The sequence below is a fragment of the Centroberyx affinis genome, unplaced genomic scaffold (genome assembly GCF_046629955.1).
Source record: "Centroberyx affinis isolate AG114_WGS23_722 - 3 ecotype Tasmania unplaced genomic scaffold, CSIRO-AGI_Caff_v1 ptg002084l_1, whole genome shotgun sequence".
NCBI lineage: Eukaryota > Metazoa > Chordata > Actinopteri > Beryciformes > Berycidae > Centroberyx > Centroberyx affinis.
The window spans coordinates 234,730-258,363 of record NW_027280411.1 but is presented as its reverse complement, the minus strand read 5'-3'; the positions used below and the strand labels follow the sequence as shown (position 1 = coordinate 258,363).

The 23,634-nt window shown below is 44.9% G+C and overlaps 1 protein-coding gene across 1 annotated transcript; it reads left to right on the top strand.

The window, feature by feature from the left end:
- Positions 1-191: 191 nt before the first annotated feature.
- On the top strand, positions 192-22,610 carry LOC139654414 (caskin-1). The gene is made up of 22 exons (XM_071531472.1): positions 192-285; positions 5,436-5,487; positions 6,650-6,747; positions 10,124-10,269; positions 10,511-10,606; positions 10,678-10,799; positions 11,154-11,262; positions 11,637-11,745; positions 11,990-12,084; positions 12,427-12,541; positions 13,135-13,389; positions 14,254-14,352; positions 14,461-14,648; positions 15,697-15,778; positions 16,321-16,388; positions 17,746-17,853; positions 18,362-18,463; positions 18,700-18,838; positions 19,093-19,910; positions 20,040-20,703; positions 21,209-21,839; positions 22,479-22,610. The coding sequence occupies exons 1-22, from the start codon at positions 192-194 to the stop codon at positions 22,573-22,575; spliced, it is 4,287 nt and encodes a 1,428-aa protein (XP_071387573.1). The 3' UTR covers positions 22,576-22,610.
- The last annotated feature ends 1,024 nt before the right edge of the window (positions 22,611-23,634 follow it).

The following is a 23,634-nucleotide window of genomic DNA, read 5'->3' as shown; positions in this document are numbered from 1 at the left end:
AACACAGCGGGACTTGCGCTGCACTCCTGGCCGAATCGGAGCATCCCAGTCCCGGCATCCATCCCTCCGTGCCTCAGCTACAGCAGGAGGCCTGGAGCGGCAGCAGGATGTAGCGGCGGATTAACGGAGGAGAGAGGGGCGCTCAGAGGCAGAGAGGGGGACCGAGCGGACGGAGGGAGGACGGAGGGGACATGGGGAAAGACCAGGAGCTGCTCCAGGCGGTGAAGACCGAGGACTTGCTGACAGCGCAGCGGCTTCTACAGAGACCTCGGCCGGGGAAAGCCAGTCAGTATAGCCCTCCATCTCTCTGTCTCTACCGCGCGCACACATAGGCTACACACACACACACACACCGTCATTACGCGTCATTACCAGGTCAGGACGGTGCAGGCCAAATCCGATGTGATGTCATGTAGACTAAATGTGTGTGTAAATGTGTGTGTGTGTGTGCGCGCGCGCGCGCGTGCGTGCCTGCATGCATGTGCTTAAGTGTGTGAGAGTGTGTGTTTGTGTCATGACGTTGAGTGTGTGTGATAGTGATGACGTTGCACATGTGTGATAACAGTGCTTGGGAATCATCTGCATGTAATTCAAAATAATTAATGTTGGACTTGATGTTTTTGCTACATATTGTGTGTATTTTTATGTGTGTGTGTGTGTGTGCGCAAGAGAGCGAATGCGTATGTGTGTGTGTGTGTGTGTGAGAGAGAGAGAGAGAGAGAGAGAGAGAGGTGGAAGTACACTAAGGTCCTATACTGCTCTCGGGACAGGGGATTATTGGTGTGTGAAGACGCCAGATGTTAGTGGTAATAATGTGGTGATCGTAAGTGTACACGTGCAGACATTTGCATGCGTGTGCATGTGTGGTGTTTGAATGGTGCATGTGTGTGAGTGTGTGTGTGAGTGCGTGTGTGTTTGACGTGGTGTCAGCTGGGACTTGAGGTGATAATTAGATTTCAATTACAGCCTTGAAACTGCTCTCCTCCTCTCCCATTTCATCACCGCTCTCCTCTCCTCTCCTCTCCTCTCCTCTCCTCTCTCACCCTCTCCACTCCTCTCCCCTCTTCTCCTCTCGAGTGTATGTGCGTGTGTGTGTATGTTTGTCTCTGAACATTCCAGCAGTGCCATGGAAAAGAAAAATGCTTCTCCTCAAATGCCAGAACAGATCAGCTCTGACTGTTCAGTCCACTGCACACTGACAAAGAGAAAGAGAGAGAGAGAGGGAGAGAGGGGGGGGGGGTGCAGAAAGGGAGAGAAAAGAGAGTGAGTGAGCGGAACAGTGGGAGGGAAAAATCGAGATGGGTAGAGGGAGGTAAAGGGATGGAGGGAGGGAAAGAGGAGAGAGGAAGTGATGGAGGAGGTTAAAGAGAGACTTATGGACAGTGTGTGAAGTACATAGTCAGTGGTCTAATCCTGTCAGTGTCAAACTGTGTGTGTGTGTGTGTGTGTGTGTGACTGCATGATACCAGGTTTATGTTTGAATAATTAAACAGGCAGCCAGGTTTCTCTGCTTGAAAATCTCTGCCGTGTCTGCGCAGCACACAAACACCTCACAACACACACACACACACACACACACACAAACACACATGCATACACACACATTTACAGACTAGGTGTTAGTCATGTGATTGACTGGGTTTGTATTATTAATAGTATTCTAATGATGTTCCATGTAGAATGGCAATATTGCAGATGCAGTGCATTGTTAACAGTTTATTGGCTGCGGCTGTTCGCTGTTCACTGGATTTTTGCTTGTCAAAATGTGATGTAATGCAATCATAAGAATAGGGTAAGCGGTGGTCAGACCGCAGCCATTTGACAGGGTCCTGGTGTGTGTATGCACCCCTTGTGTGGGACTATGGGACTGTGTGTGGTCCCTTCTCCACTCTCTAAATAAAGTAATAATAAATACACAAGGAGGACTGCCTGAAAATGTTTTTCCTTGAAGTGTCAACGGGATCTCATATGGAAATATTCATATTTTGTAAGTTCAAAAGGTGTAGTGATGATTTAAATAACCGAGCACTACAGTCTAGCTGCGTCGTCTGCACTCACACTTCCCTGTTACAGAATGCCCTCTATCAGTGTGTTGTCCCATAAGTGATTCTCTGGAGTTTGAAGGAATTAGTTCAGTCTGAGACATGGTGGGGCTCTGGTACAATATTTTTAAAAAGAATATCTTAAAAGCCAATGTCTGCTTGCATAAAAAAAACTTAAGTAAAGCTTTTTCCTAAATCGTTTGGTAATGGTTTCCTTATCTTTGATTGAGTTGCATAAAACTCTTTATCTTGCAGATAAGAGAACATCCTTATCGTAATTGTATCTTTTAATGTTGCATCAAGCAACTTAAAGTGGCATTAAATCATTTAAGACTTTTATTGACCTCTATCGGCGGCCAAGGAACTGCATCAACAGTGACAAGGCTCTGGCACAGCTTACAGCGGCCTATAATGGACAGGAATATAAAAGTCATGTAGTAAAAGAGTAAACTAGCTAATAAGATTCAGTGATTTTTCAGTGATTAGATTCAATTACATTCAGTGGAGAGGCCATCACAATACAAAATAATACTACTTTGTCAATTGCTTTTTTGGCTTGGGAACAAAGTGTGTTGCGATACCGGTCGCTTTCTCGTAGCACTGTCCTGCATCTTTGAGCAGATGAAAATGCAGGTAGGGGGTTCAAGAGAGAGTACAGTCTGGACGGTGAGTTTTTGAAAGTGGGAAATTACATGGTGAGGTAATCGTTGAGTCATTGGAGTTGATCAACAACCCTATCAAATCCCAGCAGATATATTATGGTCATTTGTGCTATGGGACACAAAAAATCTTACTTAATGCACCTTTAAGAGTATTTCTTTCCTTTAAATATAGGAGTAGCCAGATAGATAGAAATGGTGTATTTGTTGTGCAGAAAGGTGCACAGCAACTGTTTGGCACTCTCAAAATTGGCTATATGAAGGAGACTCACAAAATATTAGCAGGTGCGGTGTCAGCTATCATTTAGTATTTTTGACATCACAGATGTGGAACATAATTCCTGGCCTTTTTGTGATCCTGAATGAAGTCACTTTTACATGGTTGTGCAGCTGTCTGAAAACAGAAACAGGAAGAAATGCCAATGACAGCAACTGTTTTATGTTACACGTTTCATTGAAAGTCAAAATGCATGATGACAGACGGAGGTGGTGGAAATGGGTTTCACTGCTGCTGGCGATGAGAATCCCTGAGAACCCCTTTCCTTTCCCCTCTCCTGTGGTTTGGAAATCCACTTCGCTACATTAGTTTCTGAAAGCCTGCAAGCCAGTAGCCACTAGTTTGTTGCAACCTGAGGGAGTTTTTAAGATGTTGCAAAATATTAGCATAGCAAACCAAGTAATTGACAGTCTGTGAGAATGACAGTGGTTACTATGGCAACTAGAACTCAGTTCCTGTGTTATAGCTAAAATTAACGTAAAACACACAAATATACACCCTTGGCTAAGGACACCATTTGAGAAACTTTATGCAACACTCCTAAACAAATAGTTAAGGTTAGGGAAGTAAAATGCATCTGACATTTAAGGTAGCAAATGAAGATATTTTATACAACTGGGATTATAAAGGACACAAATACAACTTTCCATGTGAAAATTGATTTTTGTTTGGCAGAATGATATCTTAACTTAGTCAACAGCATTGCAGTATTTTAATAAAATATTATCTAAATATAAAATATGAATCTTGGGTCGGTGTGGGAGCATTGTCAGCAGTGCTCCGGTCCAGGTTAAATGTACTGAAAGAAAGAAAATCCATTGAAAAAAAGGATAATAGGACAAGTGTGGGCCAGGAGTTGAATGTCATGGCCCTATCAAAAGTGTCTGGTTCAGGTTCATGTGCCTCTCTGATAGGCTGATGGTGACACAGATATCCAGGCTCAGTGATTTGCCTGCTGGGGGAAGGGGTGGGTCTTACTTTTAATCCAAGATAGACCGGAAAACCTACGCATGCACACACGCACGTGCACACACACACACACACACACACATTCATACACAAACACACAAGCAAGAGAGTGATGTTGTCAGATGTAGAGTGTAAACAGAACTACAGAACTACCAATCAGCACACTCTCTTTAGCAAATTACAGGGAAAATTAGAGTGTGAGAGCGGGATGAAGGGATGAAGTGGGGATAGAGCTGCAGGGAGAGGGGGAAGCTTTTCCCCAGATTACAGACCAGCTACAGATTACAGCCTGTGGATTATGAGGGTTTGAGCAAAAAAGAGAAAAACAAGCCGCTTTTCCTGTGTGTTTTTGAGTGTGTGTGTGTGTGTGCGTGTGTGTGTTGGTTTTTATGAGGGTCTGTCAATGTATGTATATGTGTGTGGAGCATACATGTGTGCTCCTTGCTGGTCATCCTGCTGTCTGATGTCTTCCTCCTCCTGATGCTCTGTCAAAGATCAAGGTTATCTCACACACACACACACACACACACACACACACACACACACACACATACACACACACACACACACATCTGTCTGTATATTCACAACCTCTCACAATCTATCTCTCTCACACACACATTCTGCTTCTTCATAGATAATCCCATAGCCACCACATTTACCAGTAAGAGGGCAAACATAAAGTTTGGAACACTAAAATTCAGTGAAAGCTTTGAATGACTAAAGCTCGTTCAAAACACAATCTGAAACACTCCATCCAGTCTAATTTGGATTTTCAATGTTGGAAGTTTAGATAAACCTGGCTCTACTGTTGAACATTTGACATCGGCTGAAATGTATCAATAATTAAAGATAAAACTGATGTATAATAATAATTAAAAATGTATCTGATAATTAAAAATTCCCGCTGAGTGTGCCAGAATGACTTTTCTGTTGGTCGACCCTTTTCCTTCCCTTGTCACTCTGACCCCTGCTGTTGAGATCAAGAGATTTACAAGGCAGGGAGGGGCATTAGAGCGCTTACAGGTGTTCAAATGTAGCCTTCAACTGTACCTTCAAGGAATGGAGTATTGGAATATTTTAATAATTTAAAGAGTAACTAAACCCGAGAGTTTTGGCTGAAGTGCCTCTACCCTGGAAATTCAAAAAATGCCTCTAGAATGTGAAAGTATCAACTTGGGCAGCGCTGGGGGGGGGCTGGGGGGGCTAAGACATGCCCAGTCACTCCTCTGTGTGCCCCCTCCCACAGCCACGCTACCACACTTTCGCGACATAATGTTGTATGAAGTGGAGGACTTTTTTTAAAGACTGAATTTTTAATGGTTTTAAATTTGGAATGTTTTTAAAATAGCCAATTTGCAGTCAGTCTTAGATTTCAGAATTACTGACATATCTTTTTTTCTGTCTGTCTGTGTGTGTGTGTCTGTGTGTGTGTGTGCGTGTCTGTGTGTGTGTGTGCGTGTCTGTGTGTGTGTGTCTGTCTTTCAGAGCTGCTAGGAGCAGCAAAGCGGGTGAATGTCAACATCCAGGACCCAGACGGGTGAGGAACTAGTTATCCTCTATTTCATGTTCTCTTTCCATACCTCTACAGTCATGCTTTCTTCTTTATTTCCTATTCATTTTCCTCTTCTTCTGTTATTCTGTTATGTTTCCTTCATTCCTTCCTTCTTTCTTGCTGTTACAGCAAGCCATTGAGTTCTTCTCAGAAAGAAGCATGAGAGAGTAATAAAAAGAACAATTCAATTAATTACATTGCATAGTAACTACACTCTTGAAACTCTGAGTCAAAATTAGATTGATTTACTCACTTGATTGATTTTTAGCAACTGTACACTATATAACAATTCAGTGGTGTTTTGGGACAAAAGCCTGTTACAACAACAACAAAGGGGTAGCAGGGTGGCGTAGTGACTTGGGAGACCAGACTTCAACCAGAGAGCCCACATTCAAGCCCCTGTGACAGGAAGAATCCACAATGCTGAAGTGTCCTTGAGCAAGACACTGAAAACCCTATAAGCCCCTGAGGTTTCGTAGCAGACAGTTAGTTGTGAAGGGGCCATGCATAAAGACAAATTTCTCCTCAATAAACTATACACATATTACCTCCAGCTTAAATCTGCCTTTTAAACATTATTGCCAGCTGAATAATTCAACTTTATAACTGTAGTTAGCTTAAAGGATGTCAAACATTTTCCAATTCTTGATTTGCTCAGATATATTCCTTTGTCAACTCTAAATGTACAACTATGAATTTTGGCTATCTTTAGACTAATGATTGGTTAGGCTTTTTATGTGCACACGCTTGGTTTGTGTTTCTGTTCCAATTGGCTCCATCAGATAATAAAGATCTTGTTTTATGTTGATTGGAATCAGATAATTGGACTCAACTCCTTGTCTAATGACTGATGATTCGTTGATTTGACTCCAGGGGGCAGCCCTTATATTCACCAGGGATCCATTAGACACACACACAGAGACACACTGTGTGCACGCTCGGCTCCAGGGTAGAGAGATTGCTTATTAATGGAAGTAGGTCATTTGCCCCCTCCCTCCCCTCACAGAGCTGAGGGGCGGAGCTGCTCTACAGTGGAGATTATTACGGTAAAGTTGTGCTCTGCTATTATACTATGTATAGAAATGTATATGTATACATAAGATGTGTGTGTGTGTGTGTGTGTGTGTGTGTGTGTGTGTGTGTGAAGGTTGTCGCCGCTGCACTATGCTGCTCTGAGTGGTAACAAGGAGCTGATCTCTCTGCTGTTAGAGGCCCAGGCAGCAGTGGACATTAAAGACCATAAAGGTGAAAATACACACTGTCAACACAGACTCACAGAATAACAGTGCCATTACAACTTACTCTTACTATGAAACAGGCACAAAGCCTGGATATGTATATTGGCTGGCCGTAACAAAACAAAACAAAACATGAACATGAACATGAACATGAACATGAACATGAACATGAACATGAACATGAACATGAACATGAACATGAACATGAACATAAACATAAACATGAACATAAACATTTCTGCATTTCCTGCATGACCAATAATAACATCCCACTTTGTATTAAAGGATACGGCTGGTGTTTTTAAATACATTTCTTATCGTCAACAAGTCCTATGAAAATAACAAAATCAACAATGTGTTTGCTCTACTCCCATTACTTTCCGACTTCCCATGTACCTTTTTAGCCTTCAAACCGGAAGTCATTGGCTCCAATTTTAAGCTAAAAACTTTTAAATACAGCTCACAAAGACATAGTTTCAATTTTAAAAATTGCTAACTGTTACCATGAAAAGTCAGGCTGTTGTAGTTATTACCAAATCAAATTCAAATGGGAACAAATTCTTCATTATGATGGGGACTATTTTCAGTGCTACGGAACTACTTTCCTGAGATCGACAACATGTTTGCGGTCGGCTTATTAAGTTGTTTGAGGAAAAAGTTGTCTGGCCCGGTGCTTCGTGATGATGAGATATGCTGCCCAGAGCAACGGCATGGGTCTTTGTTGTGTTTTTAGTAGTTTTTTTTAATACAATGGAGTTCTATGGCTACTGAGACAAGGCTTTATTGGCCATTGTTGGTCATTATTGGTCATTGCTGATTTTGTTATTTTCATAGGATTTGTTGACGGTAAGAAATGCATTAAAAAACACATCCTTTAAGACAACACGCCTGTTGAATAAACAGTGTAAGCACTGCTTTTTCAGCAAGCGTGTTGTTTTAATACAAAGTTATAGTATAGTTGTGGGAAGGGACAGCTTTATTGGGCAAAGCAAGAGGAATTGGAGAACAGAAGAGGAATGCTTCATGGCTACTAAGGGTTGTGGTGGCAACAGGGTAATCAGAGCGGCCCAAACGTCCTTTTCCCCAGTAACTTTTCCCCAGGCGCTCCCAGGCCAACTAAGGTGTCTGGGGGTATCCTTACCAGGTGCCCAAACCACCTCAACTGGCTCCTCTCAATGTGGAGGAGCAGCAGTTTGACATTGAGGTCACTCCCAGATTGCTGAGTTCCTCACCTTATCATGAAAAGTGAAGCCAGCCACCCTGCAGAGAAACCTCAGTTTAGTCACTTGTATCTCTGATTGCTTTCTTTCAGTCAGTACTCAGAGCTTGTGACCACAGGTAAAGGTCATAATGAAGATCGACTGGTAAATCAAGTGCTTTGCTTTGTGGCTCAGCTCTCTCTTTACCACCATGGTGACACTGATGATGGCTTCTAGCTGAAATGCGTTCGTTTTTGCCCATAATAAATAACAAGACTATTGTTCTGTGAGTGCTGGTGTTCTGTTTGTTTTGATCCAATACAATGCTTCCATTACTGCAGCTGATGCACCTAACCAGTGGTCGATCTCATGATTCTTCTTACCTTCACTCATGAATAAGACCCCAAAATACCTCAACTCCTCCACTTGGGACAGCTGGTCACCTGTCACCTAGATGTGGCAAGCCACCTTTTCCTGGGAGAGTTGCTGATCCTCATCCCGATTATGTCACATTCAGTTGCAGACTACCCCAGTGCACATCAGAGATCACAGTCCAAGAAAGCCTGGATATTCTGCCTACCTTGAATGACCTGGCCTTAATGCCAAGAATGCAAACATAGCTCTTGCTCCGAGTGTATAGGGACCAAATGGTTAGCAGCAGTGACCCTGGCACCCCATACTCCCACAGCACCTCCCAAAGGATACCTCAGGGAACACGGATATAAGCCTTTTCCAAATCCACAAAACACATGTAGACAGGATTAGCAAATTCCCATGACCCCTCGATTATCTGTAAGAGTAAAAGATCGCTAAAAAATCGGCCGAGGCTCTTTTCCAGCAACTTATCATAGGCTTTCCCAGGGCGGCTAAGCAGTGTGATTCCTGAATAGTTTGAACACACCCTCCAGTCCCCCTTTTAGAAAATGGTGCCCACCACTCCTGTCTTTCAGTCGAAAGGGATTGTTCCCAAAATCCATGTGACATTGAAGAGACATGCAACCACGACAACCCAACAATATCCAGAGCCTTCAGCATTTCAGGACAAATCTCGTCCACCCTCTGTGCCTCGCCACTGAGGAGCTTTCTATCTACCTTAGTGACCTCTGCAAAGGAGATGGGCTCAGACCTCTCTGAATCTTCCAGCACTACCTCCTGAATAGAGGGTGTGTCTGCTGGGTTTAGGAATTCCTTAAAGTTCTCCTCCTACCTTATGACAATGCCGAAATCAGTGTTTCCTTCCCCTGCTGAGAACAGCATGGGGGATGTCCTGCCTTCTGTTGAGTCACAGAAAGGTTTTCCAGAACCTCTTTGAGGCTGCCCAAAAGTCATTTTCCACAGCTGCTCTAAACTCCTCCCACACACGGCTTTCACTTCTGCAACTACCACAGCTGCTGCTTTTCTGTCCAGCCAGTACCTCTTTGCTTAGCCTCTTTCTTCAGCTTGATGGACTCCCTTACTGCCAGTGTCCACCAGCGAGTTCTTGGGTTGCCACTATGACAAGCACCAACCAGGTTTTGTTCATAGTTCCTAGCAGCCACTTCCATAGCAGAGGATTTGAACAGGGTCAGTTCTGACTTCATCTCCTCTGGGATACAGGAGAAGAAATCATTCTGGACAGAGTCCTCCACCAAGAATTCCTAGCAAACCCTCACTACAAGTTTGGGCTTACCAGATGTGTCCGGCAGGCTGCCCACCATTTGATCCAACTCGATCAGATAATCAGCTCCACACTGCTTTTTCAGAGCACCACTTCCAGGCCTGGCTCCAGGAATGGGCAGTGTCCCTGTTCTGGGCGAGGTTCTCTTAGGTCGAGTCACTGTTGCTGAGTCACTCATAGGGGTCTTCTTGAATTTTGATTTGTCTGGCCCCTCACCTGAGAACAGTTTGCCTTGGGTGTCCCCACCGGGAGCACAAGGCTCCCAACAAAATTGCTCCCAGGGTCACTGAGGCTCATAAACCCTTCAACCATGATAAGCTGGCAATTACAGGAGGGGTACTGTGTGTTTTTGCATGCATTTATGTATGCTATATTCTCATGTTTTTTTTTTTGCATATGTCTGTGTGCACATGCTAATGTGGTCTTGTGTGTGTCTGTGTTTTATGCACATGTGTGTGTGTCTTCTTGTGGTGGCGTCTTTGGCTATGTATGTGTTTGTTTGTGTGTCTATGTATATTTTTGTGTAGGGATGCGTCCTCTACATTACGCTGCATGGCAGGGGAAGACTGAACCAATGAAAATGCTGCTGAAGGCAGGTTCATCAGTCAATGGTCAATCAGATGAAGGACAGATCCCTCTCCACCTATCAGCTCAGCATGGACACTATGATGGGGTAACCTTGTGTGTGTGTGTGTGTGTGTGTCTGTGTGTGTGTGTGTGTGTGTGTGTGTGTGTGTGTGTGTGTGTGTGTGTGTGTGTGTGTGTGTGTATGTGTATTGTGGCCATGTGTATTTGTTTATGTGAGGTGTGTGTGTGTCTATAATGTGTGCCTGTTGCATGTATCATTTGTTTGTTCCCAAGCCAGGAAACTCAAATGCATCAGTAAAATATTTGTGTGTGTGTGTGTGTTACAGTCGGAGATGTTGCTGCAACACCAGTCCAACCCATGTATCTCAGACTCAGCTGGGAAGACTCCCTTGGACCTTGCCTGTGAATTTGGACGTGTTGGAGTAAGTAGTTGGCAAGCAAACACACAAACACACACACAGACGTACAATGTATAATGTGTGTGTCTGTCTAGGTGGTGCAGCTCCTGCTCAGCAGTAACATGTGTGCAGCCATGCTGGAGCCAAAACCCTCTGACCCCAACGGAGTGTCACCTCTCCACCTGGCTGCCAAGAACGGACACATCGACGTCATACGGTCTGAACCACTTGTCCTCTCAGTGTCTGGCTATCTTCCTGCCTATCTGCCTGCTTGTCAGTCAGTCTCTCTGTCTGTCCACCTGCCTGCCTGTCTGTCTGTTTGCCTGTCTGTCTGAATGTATGCCTGTCTTGATGTTTGGTCTGTTTGCCTGACTGTCTGTCTGTGTGCCTGTCTGTAGGTCCATCTATGTGTCAAAGAGAACCTAGACACGATCTAGCTAACTGTAGGGTCAGAATGATGATCTAAACATCTGTTACTATCTAAAGGAGATTTAAGCTTCTATAGTTGTCAACAATCCAATTTGTGTGTGTGTTTGTGTGTGTGTGTGTGTGTGTGTGTGTGTGTGTGCAGGCTGCTGATTCAGGCTGGTATAGATATCAACAGACAGTCCGAGTCTGGCACAGCATTACACCAGGCTGCCCTCTGTGGGAAGACAGAGGTAGTACGCCTGCTGCTGGATGTAAGTTATCTATCTATCCATCTATCTATCTATCTATCTAAGTGTATTCCAAGTCCTGCCCTCCTCCTCCTCCTCACTTGACTAAGGTTATGTCCCAACACTTGTCACTCATCTTGATAAGCCTTCTGATGAACTGGTAGCTTGCTAGAAAAAAATGCAAATTCATGTTTTGGAACAGGCCATCCCTGCCACACATTTAGCTTTAATGTACTTTCCATTGTTGTTGTCGCTATGACTAACTAACACTTACTGGCTGTACCCATATGATGTGCACACAGCAAATGGTACACGCCCACTCCACTTTATTTATAATTTTAATGTGAAAAAGCTGCATATGGCAGGTTTAACCACTTCTCCCTTCACCTCCTGTCCAGAGTGGTATCAGTGCAGGAGTGAGGAACACTCTGTGTCAGACCGCCCTGGACATCGTCAACCAGTTCACCACCACACAGGCCAGCCGAGAGATCAAACAGCTACTGAGAGGTGAGGAGATGGGCGCACACATGCATACACACATGCTCATATGTATATATACACATCAACATGCCCACACACACAGATCATTTTCCTACTTTCCTTTTCCATCTCCATTTCCCTGTTTCCATGTTCTTCTGTGCTCTGCTCCTTTCTGCTCTACTTTGCCCCACTAGTTGGAAATGCACCACTGTGCTTTTGTCCACTACTTGGCTCTACTCTACTCAACATATACTGTAATTCTGTCTTGTAGATGCATCAGCCGCAATGCAAGTGCGGGCACTGAAGGATTACTGCAACAACTACGACCTCACCAGCCTCAACATCAAAGCTGGAGACATTATCACGGTATATAGATCTACTAATAGTTCCACATACATTTCTCCAACAACATAACTTTCTCGTCCTGTTCTTACAACTGAAGGGTTTCAGTGCTACACATCTATTTTAATTTTTAAAATATCTCCTGAAATTGATGGCTCAGTGCAACAAAGATGCAGCTTAATCCTATCTGTAAAAATTTTAGAGGTGTACATAGACATATGAACAAAGGTCTTAAGATTGTTATCATATTCCACAGTGAGTATCACTTATACATCAGTAATCATTTCGCAAGAGTAGGTGACTATGTCATTTTGGAATGAAACCCTTAAATGGCATTTTGCAAATTGTTTGTGTTTGTGTTAATAGGTTTTGGAACAGCACTCTGATGGCCGATGGAAGGGCTGTATCCATGACAACCGGACAGGAAATGACCGTGTGGGTTACTTCCCCTCCAACATGGTGGAAGTCATCAAGAGGGCAGGTGACCGCCCACATCACAGCTCTGTGTGTGTGTGTGTGTGTGTGTGTGTGTGGATGGGTGGGTGGGTGGGTGTGTGTGTGTGTGGGTGGGTGGGTGCACATCTGTGTGTGCTTGCGCATGTGTGTGAGGTTAGCAGTTGTTCTCTGTAGCTATAGATGATCATTAGTTGTAGTTAGCCACAGCTTCATTAGGCGGCCCATTTGTTTTCCCAAGCTGTCAGTCATGTCCATTGACCAAACACTGTTCCCCTGTTGGCCTGTCAAACCTCCCCCCCTCTCTCCCGCTATTTTTGCTCCTTCTGTCACCCTCCCCAGTCAACAAACCCATCTAACCAACCTGCTCTGCTAGATTGTGATGGCTCCGTTCACCTTTCACTTTGCTTTATTGATACAGTGGTATTATATTTTTTATTTATATAGATATATTCCCCTGTGGATATATGGATGTATTCCTTTCTCATATTTTGGGTTTGATCAGTATTCTTTTAAACATTTTCTGATATTATTACATTTGTTTTGTTTCAAGTTGACTGATGAGTTGTTGTTGTGTTGTTGTTGTTGTTTTGCACCTCCCTGCTCCTGGCTTGAGTCCAGGCCACACCCCCTCCCAGCAGTGCCACACCCTCCTGCTCCGCAGGCCCAACCCCTGTCCTATTGCCTCGGTCAACGGACACTCATACCCCCCCTCCCAGGTCCTCCCCTTGCATCTGCCTCCCCCTCCTCCCCCTCACCCCAGCGCACAGTCCCTTCCTCTCTTCTCCTCCTTTGGGTACGTTCCGCTTCCCCTCTCTCCTCCTTCTCTCTCCACTCCTCCTCTCTCCACTTCTCAGGAGCAGCAAAGTCAGACAGGTACATACTGTAGTATCACTTTCAATTAGTGATAAGCATCATTGTTAGTATCATTATTAATATTATCACCATTATTAGCACAGGACTTAGAGGTGGCGCAGTGAGTAGGTATCAATCTGTGTACATGAATATATAGGTGAGTGAGTGTGTCTTTGTGAGCCTGTGTGTTTGCCAGTGGTGGAAAAAGTACTAAAATAGCCTACTCAAGCAGATGTATTGTTACTTTGCTGACATTTTACTTAAGTAGAAGTAAAAGTACTGTTGAAAAAATCTACGTAAGTAAAAGTAAAATGTATCTAATTAAAAATGTACTCATGAAAATTGGCTCAAACTAGATTGTAAAATTTGGAAATTACACAGTAAAGTGCACAAAGTAAAGCCAGATCACCGATCTGATTACTGATATGACCGTTCACTGTGAATTTGTGAAGAATTTACGATGGTCCTGTTTCTGATACTTATGGAGAGCCTCAAAATCTGTACTAATTAGATTAGGTAATTAGATGTGATTTAAAATTTAGTGAAGTTACACTACATATTTAAGTAAAAGTAAAATTACTGACTTTAAAAGATTAGACAAAAAAAGCTACTCAGTTACAGTAATGTGAGTAAAAGTAATTAGTTACTTTCACCCTTGGTGTTTTGCTGTGCATTAGTATAAACAGCGTAATACATGTTTAGATATGAATATGTAAAGCACATTTTCTCATGGGTCTGTCTAGGAATTGATTAAGAACTCAAGTTGTAGTTATAACAAATGTAACAAACAGACCATAAGTGGTAATGATTTTTATCTGCTTTCATTATTTGTGTGTGTTTGTGTGTCTGTGCGCGCGCGTGTGTGTGTGTGTGTGTGTTTAACAGGTTCACGGACTTCAGAGCCTAGCCCCCAAGGCTCTCCCACCCTGGGCCCGCAGAGCAGTGCCAGTGAGGACATCTGGGTGCTACGCAAACCCCTGGCAGGTAAATGTGTGTGTGTGTGCGACTGTGTGTTTGTGTCACACCGTGAAACTATGTACAAGAGGACTGTACCGCTATATATTGTTTATTGCAACGTGTGTGTTTGTTCAGGTGGAGAGCGCAGCGGCAGTGTGGGCAGCATTGGGAGTGTTCGCTCCACCGGCAGTCTGCAGAGTTCGGCCAACACACATGTTCTGAGCACACCTGCACCCAGTCCACACCCCGCCGCTCCCACCCCAGGACTCAACACACACGGCCTTAACGCCCCAGGCCTGCATGCACAGGCAGAGGGGGTCAAGGTGAGAAACTCTGTGCATGTGTTTGCGTTTGTATGTGTTTATGCTGTGTTTCTGTTGTATCGTTGCAAAACATCATGCATATTGTTCCAAAGCAAACGACAAATAGTCTTTTCAGGAAACCAACACCAGTTACCAAGAAAACCACAGCCCTGTTTCCTGTGTTAGTTTTGTTTTGTCGTTTTTTTTTCTTTCAGTTTCTCTTCTGATCTTCTGGATGAGCTCCTGTTCTGTTTTTATTTTTTTGGGGTTTTTTTTTTTCAGACCAGTATACCAGCTGCATAAAGATGGTGGCCTCCTGGTTTGGCATTATTATCCGTCCCATGTAAATGTCAACATCAGCAGCTCCTGCCAGTTCACAAACCATCAGAATTTATGTGTGCACTGTTGGATGGATTATTATGGCCAAATTACACCAGTCCAGGAGGCGGCTGTCTTTGTGCATCTGGTCCATTCTTATTAGATTTTTAGGCAGTGGTTTCTCAGCCGCTAGGTTGGATCGTGGCACCATCTCTAAGAAAATGATGTGTCAATTTCAACACGTCTATTTTTAGACAACACACATTTGTGTTACTTTTCAACACAAGATATGTTATTAACAACTATGAAATATGGTGTGGAAGAGTAACACAAATGTCTGCTGTCCCAAACCAGACGTGCGGTACTTCTAGTTTCCTTATCTGGTTTCATAGTCAGTCTTCAATTAGTAAATTAAAAATAATAGCAATGTCGCAAAATTGGATGGTGTTTCCAATATTGTGCTGGAGGAACATCATCTATTTTTTAAAAATATTTTCTGTGGCGTCTCTGCCGGGACAGTATTGGTAAGTGACAGGAAATGCAGGAGAGAGAGAGGAGATGACACGGGTCATGAGCCAGAATCCAACTCAAAGTGTTACATGGTATGTGCACTTAGTCCACTGAGCTGAGTCACAAGGCACCTCTGGGGTCTTAACGATTACGCTTGAGTAAATGTTTCATTGTGCGTGTGTGTGTGTGTGTGTGTGTGTGTGTGTGTGTGTGTGTATGAACGTGTTTGTGTGTGTTTTAGCTCCTGGCCACCGTACTGTCTCAGTCAGTAAAAGCTAAGGAGCATCTCATGGAGCAGTCGCAGTCTGTGGAGCAGTCAGCGAGTAAGCGCAGAAACTCACACAGGCACAACATAAAGGCAACTCCAGCCTGCATACACTTCATAATAACATTTTTAGCTCACTTAAAGTAATAATCTGTTGCATTTTTCATATTAGTGAACCTGTTTTGCTACTGTCTGACCGTTTATCACCAAAGGTGTTGCCAAAATAGAAAACAAACTTTGTATTAGCCCTTTAAAGGACATTAGCAGTGCATTTTAGATTAAATTAATTAAATGTTTAGACAATCACTGACATTTCTCCACTACTTCTCACCCTCATAGATTGCATACTGTGGATCATTAAATAACATAAATTCCCTGGCACCCCTAGGTCTCAACCATTTGATCCTCCTTTGCCTTTTTTAGAAGGTGCATTTGTCCAAATTATAAACAATGCTGTGCAATGAGAAATGGCCTATGGATAATCCAATAATTAGGTGTGATAAAGGAAATAGAGTCAAATGCCAACATTTTCCTTTACTGCCACAAATTGGATTATTTATCCTTTTTTTCTCTTCTTTCTTTATCTTGTCATCACCCCAGGCTCTTCCAGTTGCCCAGTCCATGAGCAGCGGTCGTTTGAGCGGAAGGCAGAGGAGGATGATGGAAAAGTGAGTTTTTGGAAGGCAGATTGGTTCACTCTGGAGCCTCCTCATTCTGTTGCTTCTGTTTCTTCTCAACAAGCGCTTGGTTTGAGAGAAAGACCGTCTGCAAGGGTGGGGTTAAGTGGGTTTGGAGGGGTATCTACCAGGGCGGTGTTGCCACTGAACAGATGACATCCTGTACTGCCCCTGGAGGATGGGCATGTCACTGCAGGCTCCCTGACCGAGTGTGTTACCATGGAGACAGGCAGAGTGACAGACACAGAGGAGTCAGTTGCTGTCTTGCCTTCTGTCCCTCCACCCACCCCCTGCCCTCACACCACACTGAGACACCAGGCACCCACATGCTGCCACTCTGCTCTAGAACCTGCCAGTAGTGCTGTGTGTTCTGTGTATTGGAGGCTATATTCTCTGTGTGTATTCTAGAAGAAAGCAGCATTCTAGAAGCAAGTGTTTTCTAGTTGCCAGGAGACAGCAGTGTTCTGTGTCATAGAAAAAGCAGTACTGATCCTTTTGTGTCCTTGTATTAGTGGATCTCATTGAGATTTCAGTTTTTCAGTCTGTTATTCTAAGGCATTGGAGTCATTCAAAACACACAACATGCATGCCAACAGTTTTTAAGAATTGCCTTATTTGTAATTTAAATATTTTGTATTAAATATTAGCTATTCATTTGTTCTCAAAACACATTTTTGTGTATCTTGCTTTTTAAATGAGAACCAGTGTGTCCCTGAAACAGGCAGGAGTACTTTGTGGTCAGGTAATGTGTATTCTAGAAAATCAGGTAGTAATATTCTCTTTCCTGGAAACGTGTAGTGATCAGTCTTGCATCGGTAGTGTGTTAGAAACAGAAGTGTTTTGTGCCTAAAATGTAGGCAGTATCGTTCGTAGAATTTGTCCTGGGATTGTGCACCCTGGAAACATTGCACTGGTACTGTTCTGTGTTCTAGAGCAGTTTCCTATTTTGTGTACTAGAAGTGGATTCTATTCTTTGTTCTAGAACAGATTTCAATTTTTTGTTCTAGAACAATTTTAGATTATTTTGGCTACAGAGGAGGATTCTTTGCTGTTTTCTAGAACAAGTTTCTATTCTGTGTTCTAGAACAGGCTGCTGTGCTGTGTTCTAAAGCAGGTTTCTGTTCTGTGTTCTAGAAGCAGCCCCTTCACTCTTCTAGAAGCAGGCAGTAGTGTTTTGGGTTCTAGAACAGTTTTCTATTCTTTGTTCTAGAACACGTTTTGACGTTTTTTTGGGCTACAAAGGAGGTTTCTATTCTGTGTTCTAGAACAGGTTTCTGTTCTGTGTTCTAGAAGCAGCCTCTCCACTCTTCTAGAAGCAGGCAGTAGTGTTTTGTGTTCTGTGTTCTAGAAGCAGGCAGTAGTGGCGTGGCTGGGTGAGTTTCAGCTGCAGTTCTACACCACCCACTTCCTCACCGCGGGATATGATCTAGACACCATTAGCCGCATGACCCCTGAGGTAAGGTCATGACCCCTGACCCCTCCTGCCCCACCCCTTGTCTGTCAAGGCTCCGCCCAGCACAGCTGTCAAATCAGCTCCCCACTGACCTGGATGATGTCATCATGACCCTCCTGTCTCTGTCACCTGACCCCGGTGTGAGTCCTGAGCCTCAACCAGTCACTTCTCATACTCTGTCTGCTTCATTTACATACCTATGTTCAAACATAGCCGTGTGTTCCAATCTGTGCTGTAAATACTACTGTGTGTGTTTGTCCCCAATTGTGTTTGTGTCATTGCGTGTGTGTGTTTGTGTGTATATTGAAGCAGACACAGTGGTATGACGTAAACCCCCTAAGGGCAGGGGACACTCACCAGAGATTATCCAAAGCAGAATATTCCTGAAGGCATATCACACGCAGCTCATGTACCAATGTCAAACGTATACAGAAAATTGTTAACTTTCTTGAAAACACCTACAGTGGCTGTGGTGAATTCCTGATGTGACTGAGTGTACTTTGTGTTGAAGGACCTGACGGCGATTGGGGTCATGAAGCCTGGACATCGTAAGAAGTTAATTTCAGAGATCAGCAGATTGCCCTCCACAGACTGGCTGCTGGACCACAAGCCTGTAAGGCTCTCCTGTATTAATACAGAGAAAATGTTGAGTTGTGGCAGAGACTGCTGCACTCAAATATCACTGTGATGAATTATTATTAACACACACACACAATCTGTTCAATCTGTTAATAAAGTACAGAATACAAAAGATCATATATTATGAACTTGATAATCAGTGAACAAACGTTTTGTCCACGTCCGTGTGTGTCCATATGTGTGTGTGTGTGTGTGTGTGTGTGTGGTTAGGCCAATCTGGCAGAATGGTTGTCTCACCTGGGTCTTAGTCAGTACTACCAGGTGCTGGTCCAGAATGGGTATGAGAACATCGACTTCATTTCAGACATCAGCCTTGAGGACCTGCAAGAGATTGGCATTAGCAAGCTTGGTAAGATATAGCACATGTAGAGAGAGCTACGGCGTTATGGTGGGGAATTAAATTAAATTTAGCACCAGCAGGGTGCAGTAACCAAGAGAGTAGAGATATAGGAACTTGGATTTTATTCACCTGATGTAAATGGAAAGCAAGTTTTAAACTCTATCTCTGATAGTTTTGCAATCTAAGTCTGTGTTTTTTTTCTCCTTTCTGCCTTACAATAACCTTTTCTCCATTCCTGTCACCCCCACCCCACCACTCCTCAGGCCATCAGAAGAAGCTAATGTTGGGAGTGAGGAGGTTGAAGGAGCTACAGAGAGGGGAAAGTGGCTCGGAGCCTCCGCTGAGCCCCTGCACCCCTCCATCCAGCCCAGGGGGCAGTACAGGCTCAGAGGGCGGCTTGCCCCGGAGGGAGGGGAGGAAGCAGAGGGACGGCGCCCCCAGCCCACTGGCCAAACCTCGCCCAGGTCACACACATTCACAGACCCCACCCCACACACCAACACAAACCCCGCCGCAAACCCCCACACATGGTAGGATCCAGCAGGCCTCCCCCAGGGCTCGGCCCCGCCCCTCCACCCAGATGGCCGCAGTTGATTCGTCAGTGCCGCTGCTACGCTTGCCCAGTGATGAGGAGGAGCGAAGGAGAGCTCACAGTTTGATTGGCGGTTCCTTCTCAGAGACAGACAGATACGCCACTGTGTGCCGCAGCAGCTCCGCCCGTACCACCACCCTTAATGATGTCACTGTCAATCGCAGCCAGTCGTCTGTCACACTCCGGCCCCGTCGGAAAGGTCGGCCCCCAACACCACCCAAACGGTCCTGTTCTTCCATTACTGGGGGCGACGGGGAAGGGGAAGGACAGGGGGAGGGGCTACTAGGGCTGCCAACCTATCGGGAGCGGCGAGCCAGTGACTGTGGAAGCTTGGGTTCAGCTTTAAGAGCTCAGGACTCACTGGGCCTGGAGAGATCGGAGGGGGCCTCTGGGAGCGTCCGCAGCCTCGCCGCCATGTTGGAAACATCCATTGGGGGCGGAGCCAAAACGCTGCCCAGGAACCTGGGAAGCAGCGGCAGCTACCTACAGGTGTTTGTGTGTGTGTGTGTGTGTGTGTGTGTGTGTGTGTGTGAGTGCCTATTAGCATTGTGTTTTTGCAGTTGTATATTAGCAATGTGGATAGTATGTGTAACCACATATCAGTCTTGTGTTCTCCAGGTGAGTCCGGCTGTACTTCGTCGCCAGACAGGCTCAGGTGGTCTTGGATCTGAGGAGGATGATGTCATCAGTCGGCGCAGAACCATTAGTGGACCGGTAGAGGGCTTCCCTGGTGATCAGATCGACCCCTCACCGCGACAACCAGCTCAGCCGCGTCCAGAGCCTCGGCCCCGCTCCACTGTCGTCACAGCAGCGTCAGAAATTACAGATGGCACAGCAACGCTCAGAAGGAAGCCACGCCCTCTGACAACAGACACTGATGCATCTGCAACCATAGCTACTACTGTTGTTACCATGACAACTGGCTCCGACACCATCCGCAGGAGACCACGCACTACTGAGCAATCAGAAAGTGTCATTCAAAGCAATAGTCAACCACAGCCTGCCACCAGCAGCATTAATCAATCAGACTCTCCCAGCAGTGAGGAGCCACAGCAGAACGGGGGCGTGGTCCTGAGGCGGAGGCCAGTGTCAGAGGTCTCTGATAGGCTGGAGACCAACAGGGAGAGCTGTGAGTGGATGGAGGCCAGAAAGTCTCTGAAGCCGCCTGTCTCACCTAAACCATCCACCGTCACCCTGAGGAAGTCACAAGCTGAACCCCCAACCCCGACCCGCAGGGTCCCCATACCTGGCCCTGATAATGCTGATATTGCACAAAGCCCTGGTGAGACACACACACACACACACACACACACACACACACACACAACCAAACATTTGCCAACTAGTCTGTCAGAGTGTAGCTCCTGTGTCAGGACTGTTTGTCTGTAGGACTCAGTAGTAAGTCAGACAGATATCTGTCTAGCTTACAATCTGCAAGTGTCTTGTTTTTCGTGATTTGGTGTCACAAAAAGTTTTGCCCTCACTGTAGCACTGGCCCAACATACTCTAATAATAAAGACGCTCAATGTAGACTCCAACTACTTATATTTCTTCTACCTTCTTATATTTATTCCAAAAACTCACTCAGGTGTTTAGAGCAGCAAATGTAAAAGCTTTCATGAACCACCTATTCGTTGAATCGCTATTGTATGGTGTATGGTACTGGTGATAGAGAGTAGCAAAACGGATATTTATTTATATGAAATAGTTGTGGATTATTACTCTCTCTAGAGGAATAAATGTCATATAAGAAGACTGACATCATTCTCTCTGACCCCCCTCTCTAGATCCGAAGCGTGTCCCTCCTCCTGTGTCCCCGAAGCCCCGCGGTCCTCCGACAGCGCCCAAACCAGGCAAAGCAGCAGTAGCTTCAGCAGCCATGAGTCCTGTCGCTACCAGCCCAGCTGCAGCCAGCCAGACCCCTGCAACCAAACCCTGCTCTCCGCCCCCGGCTGCCCCTCTTCCAGCTCCCGATACCCCCTCTGCCCCCTCCCTCTCTCCGGGACTCCCTCTCGCTTCGCCCTCTCCGGCCCAGAGTCCCTCCACACCCTCCCCCCACCCTGTCAAACCCCCCCGCTCCTCCATCGCCGGTCTCTCCATCGACCTGCTGGGAGCGAGGGACGCGGAGGAGGAAGAGGACAGGAGGAGAGACGAAGAGGAGAGGAGGAGAGAGAGGGAGGACAAGAAGCACAAAGAGCAGGAGGAGGAGAGGAAGAGAGCAGAGGAGGAGAGTCAAAGAGAGATGGAGAGGAAACACGCAAGAAAGGAGGGAGAGAGAGAGGAGGTGGAGAGTCAAGGCGAGGAAGTAGTAGAGGAGGAGGAGGAGGTGCATCAACGTTTGGAGGAGACCAGCGCCTCCTTAGCTGCAGCTTTGCAGGCTGTAGAACATAAAATCAAACAGGAGGACACACAGAATGAGTGAGTATTTAGACAAGTGTGTCCAAGTTTTTCAGATTTTAGTTACATTATATCAAACAACAAGGAATAAGGTAACATTGCACTGTACATATCTCTCAGGTCTAGTTATTGGTAGCACTCAGGACATGATGAAGGCATATAAGCTACACCTTACTCTTAGGGATGGAACAATATATTTATCTCGATTTGATTCAATATGCGATATTCACAATTTTATACAGACACGATACCATGTAATAAATAAAAGTTCAATGAGAACAAACTCTGACTGAGCAGAATTATGTTTTTGTCTGAGCCACAAATCTTTCTAGAAATGGCATTGGCTTGCTAGAATGTAAACAGCAATTTGAAAATGTCATTACAAAGTGCAAATAATATAATTTGGATGGAGAGCTTGTGAAATTGTGATGGGCAAGCTGTCTCATTTGTGATTACTGCAGCAGAATAAAATGGAGCTAATTTCACGATTCATTTTTCTGCCCCATGATACGTATTGTCACATTTTTGTACTGCAATATATTGAATTTCAATATATTGTGCCATCACTACTTACTGTATATTCTGCTGCTGCAAACATGTTGTGCCTGCCACCTTATCCAACTAACCTCTTACTTTTTACTACGTGCCTTCCTCCCCCAGCTCTCTCCCCAGCAAAAAGACAACAGTCTCCATCTTGGATGACATCGGCAGCATGTTCGACGACTTGGCAGACCAACTGGATGCGATGCTGGACTGATCTCCTGCCCGTACCTTCACGACAAGCCCTTTCCCTCTCCCCCACTGCTCATGTATAGGTGTATTAAGAAAACTCTCCCAAGGCTCTATGCTAGCGCTCTTGTGTGTATGTGTGTGTGCGTGAGTGTGTGTGTGTGTGCGTATGCGTGCGTGAGTTTTGCGCGTGCCCCTACTGTGTGAGCGCTTCTCATGTAGCCTTGTATATACGAAGGAGGGAGTACTCTTGGTCTGGTGCCGTAGCTGTAGAGCAGCATAGCTCTAGTGCTCCTCCATCTGTGTGGAGGCCGCTCCCACACAACCTCTGACCTCTACAGCCCAGCAAGTCACAGCCCAGCCTCAGACGGCCGTGTGGACAGAGAAGCACAATCATTTTTCCTCATCATTTTATCTATACAGACTCTGGCCAGGACAGAGACGCTTACTCAGTCGAGACAGGCAGACAGACGGATAAGCATATTGCTTGCAAAAATAAGCACACAAACTGACTGACCGACAGGCAGACAGACAGACAGACAGGCAGATAGATAGATAGACAAGTTGCATACAGACGAGATACCAGAGAGAATAAAAAAAAAAAAAAAAAATCCTATTACAAGCACATAGAAAGACAGACACCTTCCTGAAGGCGTCTTATTCCTGTGATGTCAAAGGATGCATTTTCCAGGTGAACGAACGGTAGCCTATATTTCTCTTCTGTATGAGTGGAGGATTGTGGTTTAGCTGGACTTCCTGATCTGTGTGTTGTCTCTGTTCATGTTGTTGTTGTTGTTGTTGTTATTGTTGACGTTGTCGTTATGAGTGTGTGTAGTCCCTGCTGATGCTGATGTCGATGTCCTCCCACTCGTACAGTAGTTATTCTAATGATCAGAAAGAAACGATAGATGTGTTTCCATGAGTTTTGAGACACACACACACACCTACACACACACACAGATACACACATACACTGCAGACACACATTACATCGGTTTAATCTCACTGCTGTCCTACTTTATTGGTGTTTAGCTCCACCCATGGAGGTTTGCTTGGGAATAACTCTACACACATGTATACAAAGACA